The 17924-nt window shown below is 39.9% G+C and overlaps 1 protein-coding gene across 1 annotated transcript in view; it reads left to right on the forward strand.

Annotated features, from left to right (window-relative positions):
• The first annotated feature begins 8511 nt into the window (after nucleotides 1-8511).
• LOC145643430 (V-set and immunoglobulin domain-containing protein 1-like) overlaps nucleotides 8512-17924 on the forward strand; it is a 68507-nt gene continuing 59094 nt past the window's right edge. Inside the window, exons 1-2 of the mRNA XM_081694643.1 lie at nucleotides 8512-8557; nucleotides 9180-9488. Coding sequence (XP_081550769.1) covers nucleotides 8512-8557; nucleotides 9180-9488 — 355 coding nt within the window. The remainder of the gene's footprint in view (nucleotides 8558-9179; nucleotides 9489-17924) is intronic.

Consider the following 17924-nt stretch of genomic DNA (forward strand, 5'->3'; position numbering starts at 1 on the left):
CACCACTTATCCCTGATTCGGTCTATCGACCAAGATATGTTTGAAGTCCAAATTTTGCCTCTTTAGTTTAGAACAAAAGCTGTAAAATGTTAACGTTGCTAACAAACACTGGAAGTCAACAGCAGCTCAAATATAGCCTTCGTAAATACATGCCCATAGACTTCTCTCGAGCCGGTCAAACCGCATCCAAGTATTAATAAATGTCTCCTAGACTAGTCGGTGTGTCGTATAACTCACTGTGAACTAAACAAGTGAAGAAACACGTCACCGGGAAACGACCTGGATGAGGTTTGAGGACATGTAGCTCGATATCTGACTTATTTACAAATCCTATTAGCTATCGTTGTGTTTGTTAGTAATGTTAGCAGCTTTTGTTCTAAACTAAAGGAGCAAAATACCGTCTCCAAACATGTTTTGTCCACCCGGGTTAAGGGAGAATAAAGTAAATTTGATTATTCGCCGACCTGACCCGTTAAGTGGCACTGAAATCTGCGCTGTGGTTCGGTCCGGTACAGAGTAACCGGTGCTAATTACTTGCTAATTGCTAATTAGTTACTTCAGACCAGCATAAGGTAGGAATTGTAGGGACATTACTAAGACTGACAAAATTAAGAAACAGAGTACAGAGTATTGTCACTCTTACAATAATTATTTTGCTCTATAAGACTATACATTTATAAAAACAATGTATTAGTTTTTTTCTTTTTCTTTTTTTTTTGTAATGATGTGGTATGTGAAATGTGCTCACTTGTTTATTTCTGTTTGTGTTATTTATTCCTCACTTGTTCATTCTGTGTACGATGCAGCTCTTGTCCACTACCCACTTCTGTATCCAGCTGCCTGTGACAGAGGTCACACCTCATTGTGGTTGATTGTATATGTGGTGCAGTCCTTTCCATGTGGTGTATGATGTGTGTGTTTGGTGCCTCTGTTTGTTTGCCCAAGGTGGGGGGTGGGGGTGGATTTGGGGGAGACAGTGAGTTTTGATCTCATGAATTTTGACATACAAAATGTCACATGCTTCCTGAAAAAGCAAACACTTCATCCAAACGATTTCAACTCTTTCCAAAATGATATTTTTGCGACAAGCATCTACACTAATATAACATTAATGGCTTTTTGTACATGGCAACTAGCTTGTGTTTTTTTGTTTCCAGTGTGCAGAGCACAGCAGTCTGCTGTAAAGACCTGTCATAGTACTCATACATACATGTATTTTCACAAATATACAGACTATGTATGCATATTCAGTACACATACAACATAAAGTAAAACACAATTACAAGGGGAAAGTTTAATTTTTTGCATGATCATTACTGCAAGACACATGCTGTGTATACTGTAATACATAGAAGATAACAAAATAGGCTTGTAAAAATGAAACAAAAATTAGGTTGCATCTTGTCTCCTGCATGGGTTTGGCTACAAGATCTTATCAACATCACAGGTGATGTGTCTGGCCAGACAGTCGGGGGAAGTGCCATCTGGAGTGACGTATCCACCCCTGACATGCTCCATCATCAATGTCACCACAAGCTTCCTCCGTCACCTGGAGAAGGCGTATGTGTATGTGGGGTTGGTGATCACGGACCTTCCATGCTGAAAAGGAACTCCTCAATAGAATTTAGGAATGGAGGGTGTGGTGGAGCGTGATGCACAACAAATCAGGAGTGTTCAGTGTGAAACAGAGCAGCCTGGTGGAAACTTACCTTGTTGCAGATGACAACAAACCTGGACTGCTCTGGTGCAGTCCCCTAGTGATGGGGAAAGAGTCTGTTGTGTAGTGTGTGGAGGAAGGTGATCATGTGGGTAGTGTTGTAGGGACCAAGAGTGACATGATGATGAATGACATCACTCTGGCTAATGGCTGCACACATTGTGATATCACTCCCATGCTGCTCAGGGACACTGACTATAGTTGAGTGACTCAGATTAGGCTGGACCCCTGCTGAGCTTTCCTGAAACACAACACATGCATGCTTAACCATATGATCAACCAAAGTGGCCCAGATCTCATCCATGATCGTTCCTTGTCTTCATCCGCTTCCTCATCCTCTCTGTCAAATATTGGCCTCCATTGATATCCAACCAATATAGCTAACCTGTGGCCACTTTATATTGCTCAGGCTCTGATGTCTAATGGTACAAATCAATCATAAGTGTCTTCACTTATGAGTCCTGGGTTTGGTTAATTGATAAATGGATGTATCATTCGCATTTGAGGCTTTTCTATAAGAAACAGGTATTTCTGTTTTGAATTAGGTGTCTAATATAGAGAATTGTGTTTAGCATATTGAAAAAAAAAGTGTTTTAGAATTACAAAATGAATGTAAATCAGAGAAGGTGCTTGTTTTTGTATAGCAGGTCAGTAGACAGGCTACATGAGTTATTGGTTTGTGTCTTGCAAAAAACTGTAATACCATACAGACAGTGCAGTTTCCCAGCATGTATGTCTTCCTCCTCGCATATGTACTGCTACACTTGGTGCGCTGTTTAACAATTTAGCAATACATAACTAACACACCTAACACAAACATGCGCACACACACACACATACACACACACACGCATTTGCGTGCACACACACACACAAACATGCACTGCTGCTGCAGGATGGCCAGACCCACATATGAAGGACTTGGAAAAAGACATCATTTTACTCACACAGTAAATGTCCATTCAAAATAATACTTGTAAATACAAGAACCCCCACCCACATACACACTCTCACACACGCATGCACATGCTTCCTTTTTGGGTTAGTAGGCTTACAATTCTGCTGTTTTGATCCTCTCTAAGCATGTGAACAACATGAACGCCCATGAAGACACATCTCACGCCCATGAAGACACACATCCATGTGTTATTTATTCCTTGTTCATTCTGTGTACGATGCAGCTCTTGTCCACTACCCACTTCTGTATCCAGCTGCCTGTGTCAGAGGTCACACCTCATTGTGGTTGATTGTATATGTGGTACAGTCCTTTACATGTGGTGTATGATGTATGTGTTTGGTGCTTCTGTGCGTTTTCCCAAATACGGAGTGGGTGTGGGTTTGGGGGAGAGACTACAGTGAGTTCTGATCTCATGAATTCTGACATACCCATCAAATCCAAGACAGTACTACGCTATACTACCATGGAGACCTCAGGAGGGGCGGAGCTCACTACCTAAAGGATAAAGAGTTGGATTAGTTTTGAATAAATACATTTGGCAAGACAAGTGGTCCAGGTCCCATTCCTTATGGTCCATATTTGGAATCTAATCTATAAAATATCCCATTTTGAAATCACCGTTTCTCTGATGTCATGAGAACCAGCTCATTTACATATCTCCACCTCTTCGGCCTACAGCAGTTTAACCCCTACCGCCTACATTGCAGTTCTCAGACATATTTCAGATCTTAGTGCTTTTTAAATGAAGCACAGGGTAGCCAATCAGAACAGAGCTCATTTATCTTGCATTCTAAAGGTACAGCAACAGAAATGGGCTGTTTAATTCTTAGGGATAAGGAGATGTTAGAAAATAGTTGTGTAAAGCTGAATTATTATCTGACTTTTGCTGAAAGATCAAGCCACACAAACATTGTAAGAGGACACCAAAGAAAACTATAAAAGAAAGGATAAATGTAGGATATGCACCCCCTCTAAAGACGTTTAGTATTTGGTGAGATGGGAAGGTGAGTGGCTACAGCGACAGCTGAGGAAGCACCAGGGGCTCCTGTCTGGGTCTCACTGGGCAGCCATATACAGGGCAGCTGTGTACAGCACAAACTCTGAACTTGGCTGAAGGGTGCAGTTTCAGTACCTTGGACAGCAGTCAGACTGTCTTGGAGCTGAAAGATGTTTGGTCTGTGGTATTGGTCTACAACTCTGAACATGTTTTACTAAAGTCCGTCCTTATTCAATCCTTTTATGAAATCTGCATCTCTAATTACAAACCCCATCTCTAGGGAAACACTGAAACAAAAAATGACAAAAAAAAATTAGCAAACCATTAGTCATTAGATTAGAACATATTCCATCACTGATACACCCTGATCAAACTGGTTTCATCAAAGGTGACACTCAACCATTAACATGCGTAGACTACTTTACCAAATGCATTAACCTTCACTCCACATATTACAAACTGCTATAGTCACACTGGACGCAGAGAAGGCTTTTGATAAAGGAAACGAAGTTTTTTTCTCCTCACATTGTGTAAAATCCTTTATACCACACCAAAGGTCAGTACTAATGCAATAACATCAAATGTCACAGAGGCACTAGGCAAGGAAGCCCACTCTCTCTATTCCTGTTTTCAAAAAAAAAAAAAAGTATAAATGTAAAAATTATTAGTATGTTTGCTGTTTTTGGCCCTTTTCTCAGTTTTTATTTTATTTTGTTGTTGTTACATTGTAGTGCACACTAGCCCACAGCCTAAATTAGTTATGTTACAGATATTCATCATCAAACAGTCTACCTCTAAAGTGATCTTTAGATGGTTGCCATTATCAGAAACTCTTGTAATTAGCAAATGTGTTTAGTGATGGTCCAAACAGTCACAAAGGAGCCACAGAGCCACCCTGGACATGGAGCACAAGGAGCACAACCCCCTGCTGACAGCTTTAGTGATTCTGTCTCAATGGTAGATCTCTGAGCTTCTCTTAAGTAGTTTTTACTTCATCGTATGACAAATTACAACATGATCATAGATGGCTGCATTCCACCTGTACTTTATGAATAATATGAAAGTTATCAGACAATCCTCAGGTTTACCTCATTAAATGATCAATGTTTATTTTGATCAGCATGTAGTCTAGAGACCTTCTTGTCTGATCTCTCTAATATTTGCTAAGCTATACATTGTTTGGCCTTCTGATAACTAAGTGCAGGGATGAAATGATGTGACCAAACAGTGCTGAGGGGGATCGCTGTGTAGCACTACTTCTTACTGCAGGATCACTTTACTGAGGATGGGGACTGAACACTGGGCAGCTCAGGAGGAAGTGATGACACTAGAAAGACACTGTTTCACTGTTACATTTAGTCTGTATGTGTCAGAGAGAACTGAAGGAATAATTTATTTTGCACTTAAACGCATGTCCCCTCTACTGTGGATATTGGTGGGTGGTGAATTATAGTGGAATTCTACTGAGAGGGTTTTAGAGTTCCAGGTGATAGTTGTGTGTTGGTTCTCAAAGATAGGCTGTAGTCTGGGCTGCAGTTTTCATTGTGTTCAATACACTAGTTTTGTAGAGTGTCTAAGATGTGTAGCAGCATTACTGCTGTAGCTGTGTGTGGTGTGTTGTGGAATGCAGGTGTGTGTTTATCTGTAAATGTGTTTTAACTTCCTTTTTGGTAATGATGTGCAGACGAAGTCCTGTGAAGCGTTTGAGGTTCTTCCTTATTGTACTGCTGAAGGATTCGAAGCATTGGAGAATTGAAAGCTTTTGACAAAACAGCGACACCTGGTGGTTTTCAGAAATTATAGCAGCCATAGATTCAAAACTGCGCAGCTCTATAATTAACACTGCACCGCCATCATATTTAATTTTTTTATAGGTTTTTTGATGATCAGTAATGATGTTTAGACATTAAATTTCTGAATTAACTTATTTAAAATCATTTTTCCTTTTTATATGAAAACGCAGCACAGTAAAATGTTGCAAACTACACAGGGAGAGAACGGGTTGACGGTATGAAACATTTGTTCTCCCTTTTGGCCTCTATATTTTCCACATTTCCAATTTGTTTTATAGCTTATAGGACAGTTCCAAACTTAGGAAACAGTCTCACCCTCATCCTGTGCTTCGGTGACGTTTGAAGCTTCGACCATCATTAGTCACGTGTTGTTAGTACCTTTAGTGGTAATGTTGGTGGTATTAGTAACTGTAGCGCGGAAGCGGCGCTGAGCGAGAGCGAACACACCTGTGAAGTGCCGACGCCTTGCATGTTACGCGAAACGGAACTAACGAGGGAAACCATTACGATCGTGACAAACTGAATAAAGAAACACTGAACAAAACAGGAGTAAGGAGCAACACAGGTTATCACAAACTAAATGAAAGACAGAAACACTCTTACCAAGACAAAGCGCAACTAACACCGTCGCGAACTAACCAACAACCGAGAGCACCATATTAACGACGGTGTCATGAGAAACAATAACAGACAAACACGATACGTAGGGACGGGGTTTTATAAGACGATAATCAGTGATAAATTAGAAACAGCTGGAGACAGGGACCCATAGAGAATGACGAAAACCCGGAAGTTACTAGGTTGCCTGGGAAACGGGGAATGCTCCGGTCTGTAGACGCGACAAACTGATACAAGCTCCGCGACGCTGTGTGATCTGAGTTTCGATGCCTTAGTATCAAACGTTATATCACTCTTTGGTTTCTGCACAGTTCTTAGATCGTTCGTCTGCCATTTTTTGGTGTTCCGTTTAGTTTGCATCATTTAGTAACTTTTGACGTTATGTCTACCTGTTTTAGAAATAAAGAATTTCGTTTACACATGTGCGTCAAGTCCTGCCTCCGCTTCACATTATCGTTCTGAAAACCGCACAGTGTGCAGATCATTAAGAGAGAGCGAGAGAGAGAGAGAGAAAGAGAGAGGGAGAATACATGAATATGATAGAAGATGAAGTGGGTGGCCAGGGCAGGAATGGGAGGGAGGGAGAGAGAACAAGAACAAGCCTAAGGGGGAGAGTTCTCCAAATGTACCTCTTCAGCCCATCAACTCTGCTCCAGCTCCACTCTCAGCTCTGCTCCAGCATTAACTCCACACGGTTCAGAATTTCTTTAGTCTGATCTTGATTGTTCAACAGCAGAGTTTGTCCACCACTGACCAATCAAAGAGTGACCACATACGAGCAGCATCCCTGTCATACCACATCCAAGAGGAACCCACAGCTCATAGAAGAGTGATTTACAGTCCTGAATAACAATTGATGAATAACAATATCTCTGCAAGAGACCACAGATGACCACAGCAGTTGGGGCAAACAAGAACAAGACTTCATAGATGAGAGTTTGGCCTACACATATGAATATGTTATACTATGTCATTTCAACCAAGAAAATCATGTCATGATAAATGAAGTTGTAGCTCAGTCTCTCTCAGTGTGTACATTTCTCAGCTACCTTTATGAGTGCGTTATGGAATTTGTAGCTCATGAAGCATTTATGTACAAAGTCTTGTATGTTTGCTTTTTTTTTTTTTGTAGCTCAGTTTTGTAGCTGGTTAGGTTGAGTCTTTAAATTAGAATTTTCTGTAATGTCTATGGAAGTACTGACCAATATGCGTCCAGATCCAAGACCACTGAATAAATGTGTGGTCCCTGTTCATCCCCTATTTAGGTTAAATTTAAAGGCAGCATCAGACACTGAATTTTCAGTATAAAGTGTCAGTCACACCACACATGAGTAAAATCTGCCTGGCAAAAAAGTTAATTCACTTGAACAGACAAGAATGCAAAAAATGTGGAAATTTGCTTCCCGTAGTGAGTAATCAGGAGGCAGACAGAGAGACTATTAGACACAACTTACCTGCCATTGACTAATTAGATTAGATTAAGAGTGACCTCATGCAAGATGTTTCTTTTCACATTTTAAGAGTAAAACTAACAGGAACAGGCCTTTGGTAATATGTAGATGCTGAAAGCAACAGTACATCTGTGGTGTGAGTAGAGTTCACATTCCTAGAGGTGGAATGATATTCTTACAATGCCGGCTCCAGTTTTGGCTACTAAGCACAAGACATCAATCATGCAGACAAATTGCCCACCAAATATGGAAAGATCCAGTACTCAATTTGAACATGAATGGAACAAATCCTCACTAAGTTCTCATGGACTGCATTGTGGGTAATAAAATGCTCTGAAAGTAAAATGCTCCTTTAATCATCTGTTAAAGTCTTCTTGTTCTAAAGCCTCATGCAGCCTGTTTTAGGCCCCTCTCCACTGCAGTCTAGCTCTTCAGTCTCCATCAGCAGGGCTTTAGTGAACTCTGCTCATAATATAGCAGGTTTAGCTTCACCTGCTATTTTCATTAGTAATAGAAAAGATCCCTTTGACCCGTTGAAGTAGTTTGGGTGTTATAGAGAAATGAACTGACCAAACAGCACTGAGGGAGGTCATTTTAGGTCACTCCCACTGGCAACCACATTTTGTCTCTATGACAACGGACTGAAACGTTCAAGTTATAATGATGACGTTCTCACTGATGATGTGAAACTATCTGCTAGATCACTGACTGATAAAGAAGAAAGAGGACATACCAAATGACAATGTATTAAACCCTACAGGATCACTATATATGTGAGTGAGAATGTTGTCATTCTTACTTATGTGTGTCTGTGTTGGGGATAGACGTTGGTCAGAACTTCATCTGAATGCACTTCCTCTCCACTATAACTGTAGTTGTCATATTATTCAGTAGAGTGTAGATCTGAAGAGTGTGTGTATGGTGTGTATCAGCAGTCCTGCTGTAGCTGTGTGTAGTGTGTGTGTAACTCAGTAAGAATGCAGGTGTGTGTTTATCTGCTCCTTGTGCTCCATGCTGCTGATGGTGAGTGTTACCTTCTCTCTACTTCTGTAGATCATCAAATATCTACTCAGTAGCTACTTTATAAGAAACACTGAAAACATCTATAGGAGTTCAGTTAGAGATGACATCTCTGACCACCTATAAAAGGCACTTTAAAGGCACATGTGGACACTAGTGCCAATGGGTGATGTTACTGTTTCTAATAAAGTAGGTGCTGAGAATAAAATTGTGCGTGTGTATGTGTGTGTTTGTGTGTGTGTGTGTGTGTGCGCGTGTGTGTGTTGTATATTACCTGAACATGTAAGGTAGAATTTAAGATTTGATTAGTAGGCTGCTTTCAGTTGTAAACCAAACCTTGAACAGAATGTGTCATTGTGGTGCAGTTATATCTAATTACATATAACCCATGCATATCGGATTCAGTGCTCAGACTAGAGCATAATAATCAGAGTAAAGTAAGTAGTCAGTAAATGGTTGTATAGTAAATGTTACTCTGAACAATCACAAATCTCTGTGTTCTTGAGATAGTTAAGCCATGTTAAAGAGAAAAGAGATGAAAAGAGTAAAGAGATGAAACTCAAATGTTGGGACATGCACATGAGGGGATTGATGGTGAAGGTCTTCTACTGGTGTGTTTCTGCAGGCTGTACACTGGAACATCAGAAGATCACAGAGATCACTGCATTCGCAGGAGACTCAGTACTACTGCCCTGTTCCTGCACTGACCCACAAACCAGACCTGAGAGTTTCACCTGGCAGAAACACCAAAACTCCAGTTATACAGAGATCTCCAGTGAGAGTGAACAGTACAGAAACAGAGTTCAGCTGGGTACTGCTCACTCTCCAGGAAATTTCTCTCTACTCATATCACACCTGACTGAGGAGGATGAGGGAGACTACAGGTGTCAAACTAAAGGGAATAAACACAAAGACATCAAACTTCATGTTTCAGGTAAAATATTATTCAGAAATACAGACAAATTAAAATCTCCTAAGTAGATTTCACCTGGTGGATCTCCATCATGAACATTCACCACACACTTTATTAGACACATATACATCACATATTACTAAAATTCAAAAACAGGACATTTAAAAATAGAGAAACACCATTACATATTTATGTATCTAACATGTGGACCACATTATCCTCAGATATTAGTCACCAGACACCCTCTGTCACCAGTCTAGAAGAGTTAAACACAACTAACATACATTTCACCTGTCCTCACTGAACACTTTCAGTACCTCTAATAAGTGAATGTGTAGGTATAATTATAGACTGTGTCCACCTGGTGTCTTACACAGTTTGTGTGTCACCCTGCACCCAGGACATCACTGGTCAGTTTCTGACCACAGATGTCCCAGTATATGTGGATACTGAACCATTCTCCACACATCAATCCCACTACAGTGCTGGAGGCTTGGTAGTGGGTGTTGTGCTGGTATGAGTGGTTCAGGTACAGCAGTGTTACTGGATTCAGTGCTACTGGTAGGCTGAGAGTGTTCTGACAGTGAAAGATATCCAGCCAGCAGTGGTTCAGTGGTCAGACACTGACCATGACTGGAGTTGGAGGATGGTTAACACTAACTGTGTATTACACCAGATGGGCTAGAACCACTGACTCTACAAATACAAGATTTTTCCCATCCATTCATATTTATCAAATGTGACAGAGCATAAACTGTTGCATAAACTTTGTAAGTTACAGAACATCAGAACATCTTTTTGATGTTAAAAATTTGACAAATGGATTTGTTTTGTCTTCATATGATGGTTCACAGAAGAATGTCACTGGTTGTACTGGTTACTTCATAACAGTAGTGTAACATGTCAGTGTTTCTGCTCTCTCTAGTCTGTAAGGATATTGTGAATCCTCCCACAGTGCTGAGTGGATACGTGGGAGGGTCTGTCCTGCTGCCCTGTTCCTGCACTAAACTGCTGGCCAAGCCAAAGACTGTCAGATGGAATTTTATAAACAAATCTAAAGACATCTACCCAACTGACCAGCCAATCCGTTACACTGATAGAATTCAGCTGGTTACTGCTCCAGGAAATTTCTCTTTATTCATATCTGGTTTGACTAAAGAGGATGAGGGAAAGTACATGTGTAGTATCAGTGTTCACCATACAACTGTCTATCTCAATGTAAAAGGTGAACAAACCACTTTTATATTTAGTGTATGTCTAAAATGTTTTTGACTACATTTAGTGACTGGTCTGTACCAATAACTACTGCACTATGTAAAAACAAATGTATTGCCTAGACATCCTAGTAGGAAATATGGAATAATATGCTCATCTAAAATATGAATCTGAACTCAATGATGCAACACTAATAGATCACAGACCTAAAACACTCAGAAATAAAATATGACGTTCTATTTGTGCTTCACTTTCATCTCTCCATCTTTAATCCAAGGAGCCTTGGTCATGTGGTCAGAAACTGACCAGTGATCTCTAAAATATTCATGGAAACAGACAGGCTACAGTGTCTAACTGTGTGCATACTAGGTGTTTCTACTGGAGTATAAACACACCAGAATTGTGGCTGACTGTACTGTGTAATGAGGTTTAAAAAGCACAATTTCATAAACAGCTCTGGCTTTTTGGGCACCAAACATTAAGAATCAATAAGAAAATATGATAGAATATTACGTCCCACCTCCTTGCCTCTCTGTAATTATTTGATTTGCTCACAGAAAATTACTGATTTTATTTTTTTTTAAAAAGCAATTCTTCCTGCTTCATAAAGGATGTACAGAGCCCTGTAACCTCAGACTTTGCTGTCGTTTTACCACCACTGACATACAGCAAACCAAACAGCAAACTGAACACTTTTGTTTGTACAAATTGTAAATACAATTCTGTAGTATAAAATCTAAAGTTAAACATACAAAATACATAACAGCCCTGAACCCTCATTACTTATAACTGATCACACTTTTTTATTCTGGCAGAGGCTCCATAAAAACCTGTAAATCCTCCTCCAGTGGACACTGATACAACAAGTCCAACAGCTTCAACTAAACCTACTACTACAATGACGTCTCCAAAAGGTTATAAGACATTCAGTCCATCATCTACCAATGGAGGTAACACACATTGGTTTAACGAGTGTGGGACAGTATACAAGCATGAGTTAGCCTGGTCTGATGCATTTTTTAATGAAAATGAAAGCACAAATGAACATACTGTGCTAATGTTGCATACACAAGGTAATACAAGCGATTAAGGCAAAATAACAGACATTAGTGGTTGTACAGGATTGGGCTTTATAGGGTAAATAATGAGGGTGAGACTAGACCCAGGCGACAGGGGTAAGTGAAAGGGGAAACACAGGACCCCTGTGTGAGGGCATGAACAACACAAAGCATGTGGAGGAACAAAAACAAACAAAGGAGCACATGGGGAGGAGGATGGTGGTGAGAGATGTTACAGTAGCATCCACACCCCCCTTAACACGGGGCTCCTGTGTGATGGTGGTGAGGGGTGTTACAGTAGCACCCACACCCCCCTTAACACGGGGCTCCTGTGTGATGGTGGTGAGAGGTGTTACAGTAGCACCCACACCCTTCTTAACACGGGGCTTCTGTGTGATGGTGGTGAGGGGTGTTACAGTAGCACCCACACCCTCCTTAACACGGGGCTCCTGACATGCATAACAGTTGACAAGGGAGCCCGAGCCCGGCGTCACACAGCAGGGTCTGGGGAATCTGGACAAGGACAGGTGGGAAAGGAGGAAAAAAAGGGGAAAGTCCATCGGGTGAGGGGTGGAAACAGGACTTTGTACCACAACCAGAGACCTGACAGCAGGCTGGACAAGAGACGAGTGGGTTCCAGCTTGGGCAGCGGGATGGACGGGAGCCCGGCTGAGAGTAGGAGCACAGGATACGGGATAACAGGAACCCGAACCACAGCTGGGATTGGGACAGTTACAAAGACAGGAATGGGGACAGACAAAGGCAGACATTGGGATTGGTAGAATAACAATGAAAGATTGTCAATTCCAGTACAACAGAGATGTTACAGGAGGTGAAGTGGGCGGCTATGCCGGGAATGAGGGAAAGAGAGAGAGAGAGAGAGAGAGAGAGAGAGAGATAGAGATAGAGAGAGAGAGAGACACTAATAAATGCCTGGAACTCCAGCACACACTGACAAAACAAGTCCAACAGCTTCATTCTAAACCTACTACTACAATAACATCTGAAAATGGTTAAAGGTTTTTTTCCGAGAACAAATGTAGTCTTAATGACATTGACAATGTCAACTTTTATTAATTACTAATAATATTATCAATATTAATCAATATCAATATTGTCAACTCTCAGTCAAGTATAATGCCAAAATTTGTAATTTCAGATTGTAGCAATACAGAGACTCATTCATGCTCCATCCTCTTTGTTTTTGTGCCAAAAAAACATTTGCATTGAATGCTTGTTATGAAATTCATACAATATAATATTAAAAGTGACAAATAATACATCAAATTTTAATTCTGCTTCCTACATTCCCACATGCAGGAAATGCAGACAATTCTCCAGTATACACACGTCATGTCATTTTAGCTGGTGTGGGGGGTTTACTGCTGTTGATGGGATTAGGAGGAGTCATCTGCTGGATACAGAGGTACACACACACACACACACACACACACACACACACACACACACACACACACACACACACACACACACACATACACATACATATATACATACATACATACATACATACATACTTACATACATACATACATACATATCTATCCACATCCATCTCACACTGAGTTCATTTTGTAGTTCAGAGATGTGAACAGACGGTGAGCAGAGAGGGACAAACAGGACAGAGGAGAGATCAGCAGACACAGGTGAGTGTCACACATCCATGTTATAATATCAGTGAACTCTGATTCAGTACACAGATCTGTTCTACAGTGCCAAAGCTTGGATCAGGAATCTGACTGTTTCTGCATGAATGTTAAACCCAATGAAAAAGTCATGCAGGTACTGGTGAGAGGTTGTGTGTATCTGAGAGTATGGAAGAACTTTAAGGGTTCTTGTGTACACAGAGAACTTCACTACAGTCTCTTTGCACACAGTTGATTCTGAATACTAAATTGTGATGAACAGTTTGACATCATCTAATATGCAGTAGTTCAGCAGAGCAGTTATTATTTGTTTAATATTCTGTAGTTTAACAGAGCAGTTATTATTTGTTTAATAATCTGTAGTTTAACTGTTATTTGTCTAATGTGCTGTGGTTCACCAGCATGACTTTTGAACAGTTATTCACTTAAGACTTTTGCAGCATGTGGCTCTGCTAGAGATGATGGGCACTGCATCATGCAAACAGGGTTATCCTGGCCATCTGGTATAAGGGAAAATAATGAACATTTTATTTTGTGCCGACCTATCCCTTCAAGTGGCACCAGAACGAGGCAAGAAACCTTCGGTCTGACTAATTTTCGAGATCTCGCCAGTAAACACTCATTAATTAAAGAAAAAGTGATCCACGTACATTTATCATTTGTATTTAAAAAGGGCAGGTGATGTATGTAGGTGGTTACTCTCCTCAGCCACTTTATTAGGATCACCTTTACACTACATCATTATCTTCTAGCTGCATTATATATCTGCGTGTAGTTCCTCAGGCTTGTTTAAAAACTCCAGACACACTGCTGTTCTTGTTACACACTCATACATGCCCTAAAGACACTACCACTGCAGAGACACTTGTTTCTTGACAGTGGTCCACCATCCAGGTAGGATCCACTCAGCAGTGCTCCAGTGGTCACCCAATAAACAGTGGTGCACACCTGTAAGATAGGTGCACCTATTACAGTAAAGACTGACTTCAGGTGAATGCTGGTTATTCCTTTTTTATAGTGGCTAGTGATTTGATTACATGTTTGTGAATGAATATAAATCAGATTAAATGGAAGCCTATTATGTGTAGGTATAGAGCAGGGGTCTAGGTGTAAACACATTTGCATATGTGGATGTGCTTTAATGTGTACATAAGTTGTCTCATTTGCCTTGTTTGGTTTTCTACAGGAACACTGTAATGTAGTTTATTATAAACCCAAGTATTGTATTATAATGTATTTTACTGTTGTATAAATGCAACATATTTTTTCAATATGTTATGTATTAATAACCACACAACAGTATGTGCATCATTCTGTATGTATGTGTGTTAACATTTTGTAATTGTGATATTTTCTGCAGGATGATGTGATGTATTCTACTGTAGCCCATATTAACACCACCAGACCAGCACCCAGAGAAATGGATAATGGAGATAATACAGAATACGCCAGGATCAAACTAAATTAACAAACTTAAATTCACACACGAGTATACGTACACACACACACACACACACACACACACACACACACACACACACATACATATATACATACATACATACATACATATCTATCCACATCCACACACACAGGGACTTTTATTGTATGGTATCTAGCCAATGAACTGTTATGTTCTTCTGTCTTGGTTTCAGTGCTGTCTTTGTATAATTTGCTGTATCTATTGGTAATTGCTAATTAACTGCTAATTAGTTACTCCAGGTGTGGTTTCAGACTGGCATAAGTTAGGAATTGTAGGGGGAGGACTAACAGTGACAGGGGCAGGACTAAGACTGATAACATTACAGTGTAGCCACTCCAAGAACCAGAGTACTTGGGTTTTATTCCTCTTGATTTCATCTTCTACTTGGGAAAGGAGGCTAACTACTAAATCTAAATGTTAAACGCTATAAACATCAATTAAAATTTTCTCAGTCTGCAACTATAATTGTGACTCCTACAAGTATCATTTCCTACAAGTATCATATGTCTGTACAATAATAAAAACAATTTATTATGTTTTATTACATTATAGATTTTTTCAGCAGAATGCTTTTTTCTTCATTTTATTTGTGTATCTCTGTTGAAGCATTTTTGGATATTTAATCTTTAAATTGTAGCACATTTTTATGTTAAGCAGGTCATTTTATAATCAAATGTCGTCCGTTGTCTGTACGCATCACTTCCACTGTGAGAGTCTATTGCTGTTTCGTAAATAAAGAGCCAAAGCAGGACAGAGAGTTGTGGTTTCTGTTTATACCCACTGATAACCATATACATCATGAAGGTGTGTGGTGCAGTTCACTGACAGCAGTTGGATGTCACTGTCTATTAGTTTCTCTTTAGGACCGGGGTTGAAGTAAAGCAGATGGTTCTGCAGAATTGTACAGTGTGAAACCAGATCAATGACATGGATACAGTCTCACTCAGACTTGAGCAAAAGCACCAAATGTGAAAATCACCTTTTATTCCAAACAGGCGACTCTGGTCCAGTTCTTGGTGTAAAAGGGTTTATATGTAGGCTGGTCATAGAAGGTGGTTGCTTAGGGCAGTAAAGCTGCGTTGAAAAGGTTCTGCAAAGTGAATTTTTTTTGCTGTTGTAGCTGAGGCAGTTGGCTTGCTACAGCTTTATATGACATTATTACCTATATAGTTATACTAAAATATAAATATTAGGAGTGTAATGGTTTTCATCCCAAATCACCCCATACACATTACAGTTCACTGTATGCAGTCATACGGAGAGTACACGGTAGCCTAAGTGTGAAGGCTGATGAACATAATGTGCAATCAAACTTCACATCTGCGATTTCCACTCCAAACCTTAAGATGTAATCTATTAGCAAGTTAGCAACATGCTAGGCTAAATGTAGCTCGAGCTTGTTAGTGAAATTTACTGAATCATTAACACTATGACCTGTTTCTTTCAAATCACCTGTGTGGGAAAGTTTCCCAGTGACCTGAATGGTGGACGAGGACAGTGTGTTGGTGTTGTAGAGTGTGTGTGCTAAAACACATGAACCTGCACATTCAACAGCATCACCCAGATGTGGTGATGTCATTGGTGGGCGGAGTTTGATAAATGCTAATGTATTATCTGCACACTGCTTATGTCTGTTTAAGATGGAGATTATGTAGGTATGGCAGGTGCTGGAGTCTCAGTTAGAAACTCCATAAGTTTATAGTTAACTTTATGTACGTTTGTTTTGTGAAATTCATAGAATGGTGAATGATTAGTTTTCTTTGAGCTGTTAGTCACAGTTTCAGTTCCCACTGCTTCAACAAGTGATGGCTGCAGAGCTCCATTTTTTAAGGCCTGCTTTTGTGATGCGAGGAGGTAAAGCAGGATGTGAGGAAGAGTCATGTTACACACAACAAACATTTATTGTGATACACAAAAGACATCTAAGTGGTTAGCAGGCTAAGCGGGTTTAAACATCGACAACACTTACACTCAGACACAAGACTTATATACATGCATACTAATGACACACAATAAGGAGCAGGTGTGAAACACAGGGAGGGCATAGCCATACAGATAAACACACACACACACACACACACACACACACACACACACACACACACACACACACACACACACACACACACACACACACACGTTTGGGGGGAGGGGACGTACCATGACAGCTTTCCTAACAAAGGTTCACCAACCCCAGGAAGGAGGCAGGACGCAGGAAGTGTTTATCTGGGCAAACCAAGAATTAGAGTTATAACATTAGTGTAGTTCAAATCACTTGCAGATTTACAATGAACCCACTTACACAAATATGGTAGTCAGAAAATGTAAACTGTGCACAAAAACTGTAAACTGTAAACTTGTACAGCACTTTCTTAAACCCAGTTTATAAACAGCTTTACAGGGAATAGAATGAATAATAAAGCTTATTACATCCTGAGATCTATCATCTTATTTGCAAAAATTAAAAATAAAAATAAATGAAAGTTGAACAATTTAAATAATACAATGCAAAATTAAATTAGGAATTAATCATTTAAAGTAAAAGGCAATTTACATGATTAAATGATTATAAATAGACATAGCACATTATAAATAAGAAAAGGGAAGACCTTTCATACAAAGCACTTAACGCATTATGAATGTTCAGAACATTTTGCATCCATCAAGTCTTTATGGGCACTTGTAATACCTTATAGCATTATTTAAAAAATATTTTGTAGTCTACTTTGAGTACATGATTTAAAGGATTAAAGGGTTAAAGGTTATGATTTGAAGCTTCAGTGTCTCACTCTGTCTGGATCAGAGCTGCTCTTTAAGGATAAATCCTGCATGAGTTCACATGCCAGCATTTCTCCAGGATCGCTCTGATGTGCTGCACTCGTCTGTAATATTAAAACCCAGTGACAGAGCAGTGCGAGAACAGCTGACTCGAGCACTAGATAATGCTTCATATCAAAAAGTCAAAGATGAATGCTCATTGGTAGTGTGATTTTGTGCAGTAATACATTTAATGTTTTGTGAAAATAAGATAAGG

The sequence above is a fragment of the Electrophorus electricus genome, chromosome 2, assembly GCF_041902795.1.
Source record: "Electrophorus electricus isolate QZ-2024a chromosome 2, ASM4190279v1, whole genome shotgun sequence".
Lineage (NCBI taxonomy): Eukaryota > Metazoa > Chordata > Actinopteri > Gymnotiformes > Gymnotidae > Electrophorus > Electrophorus electricus.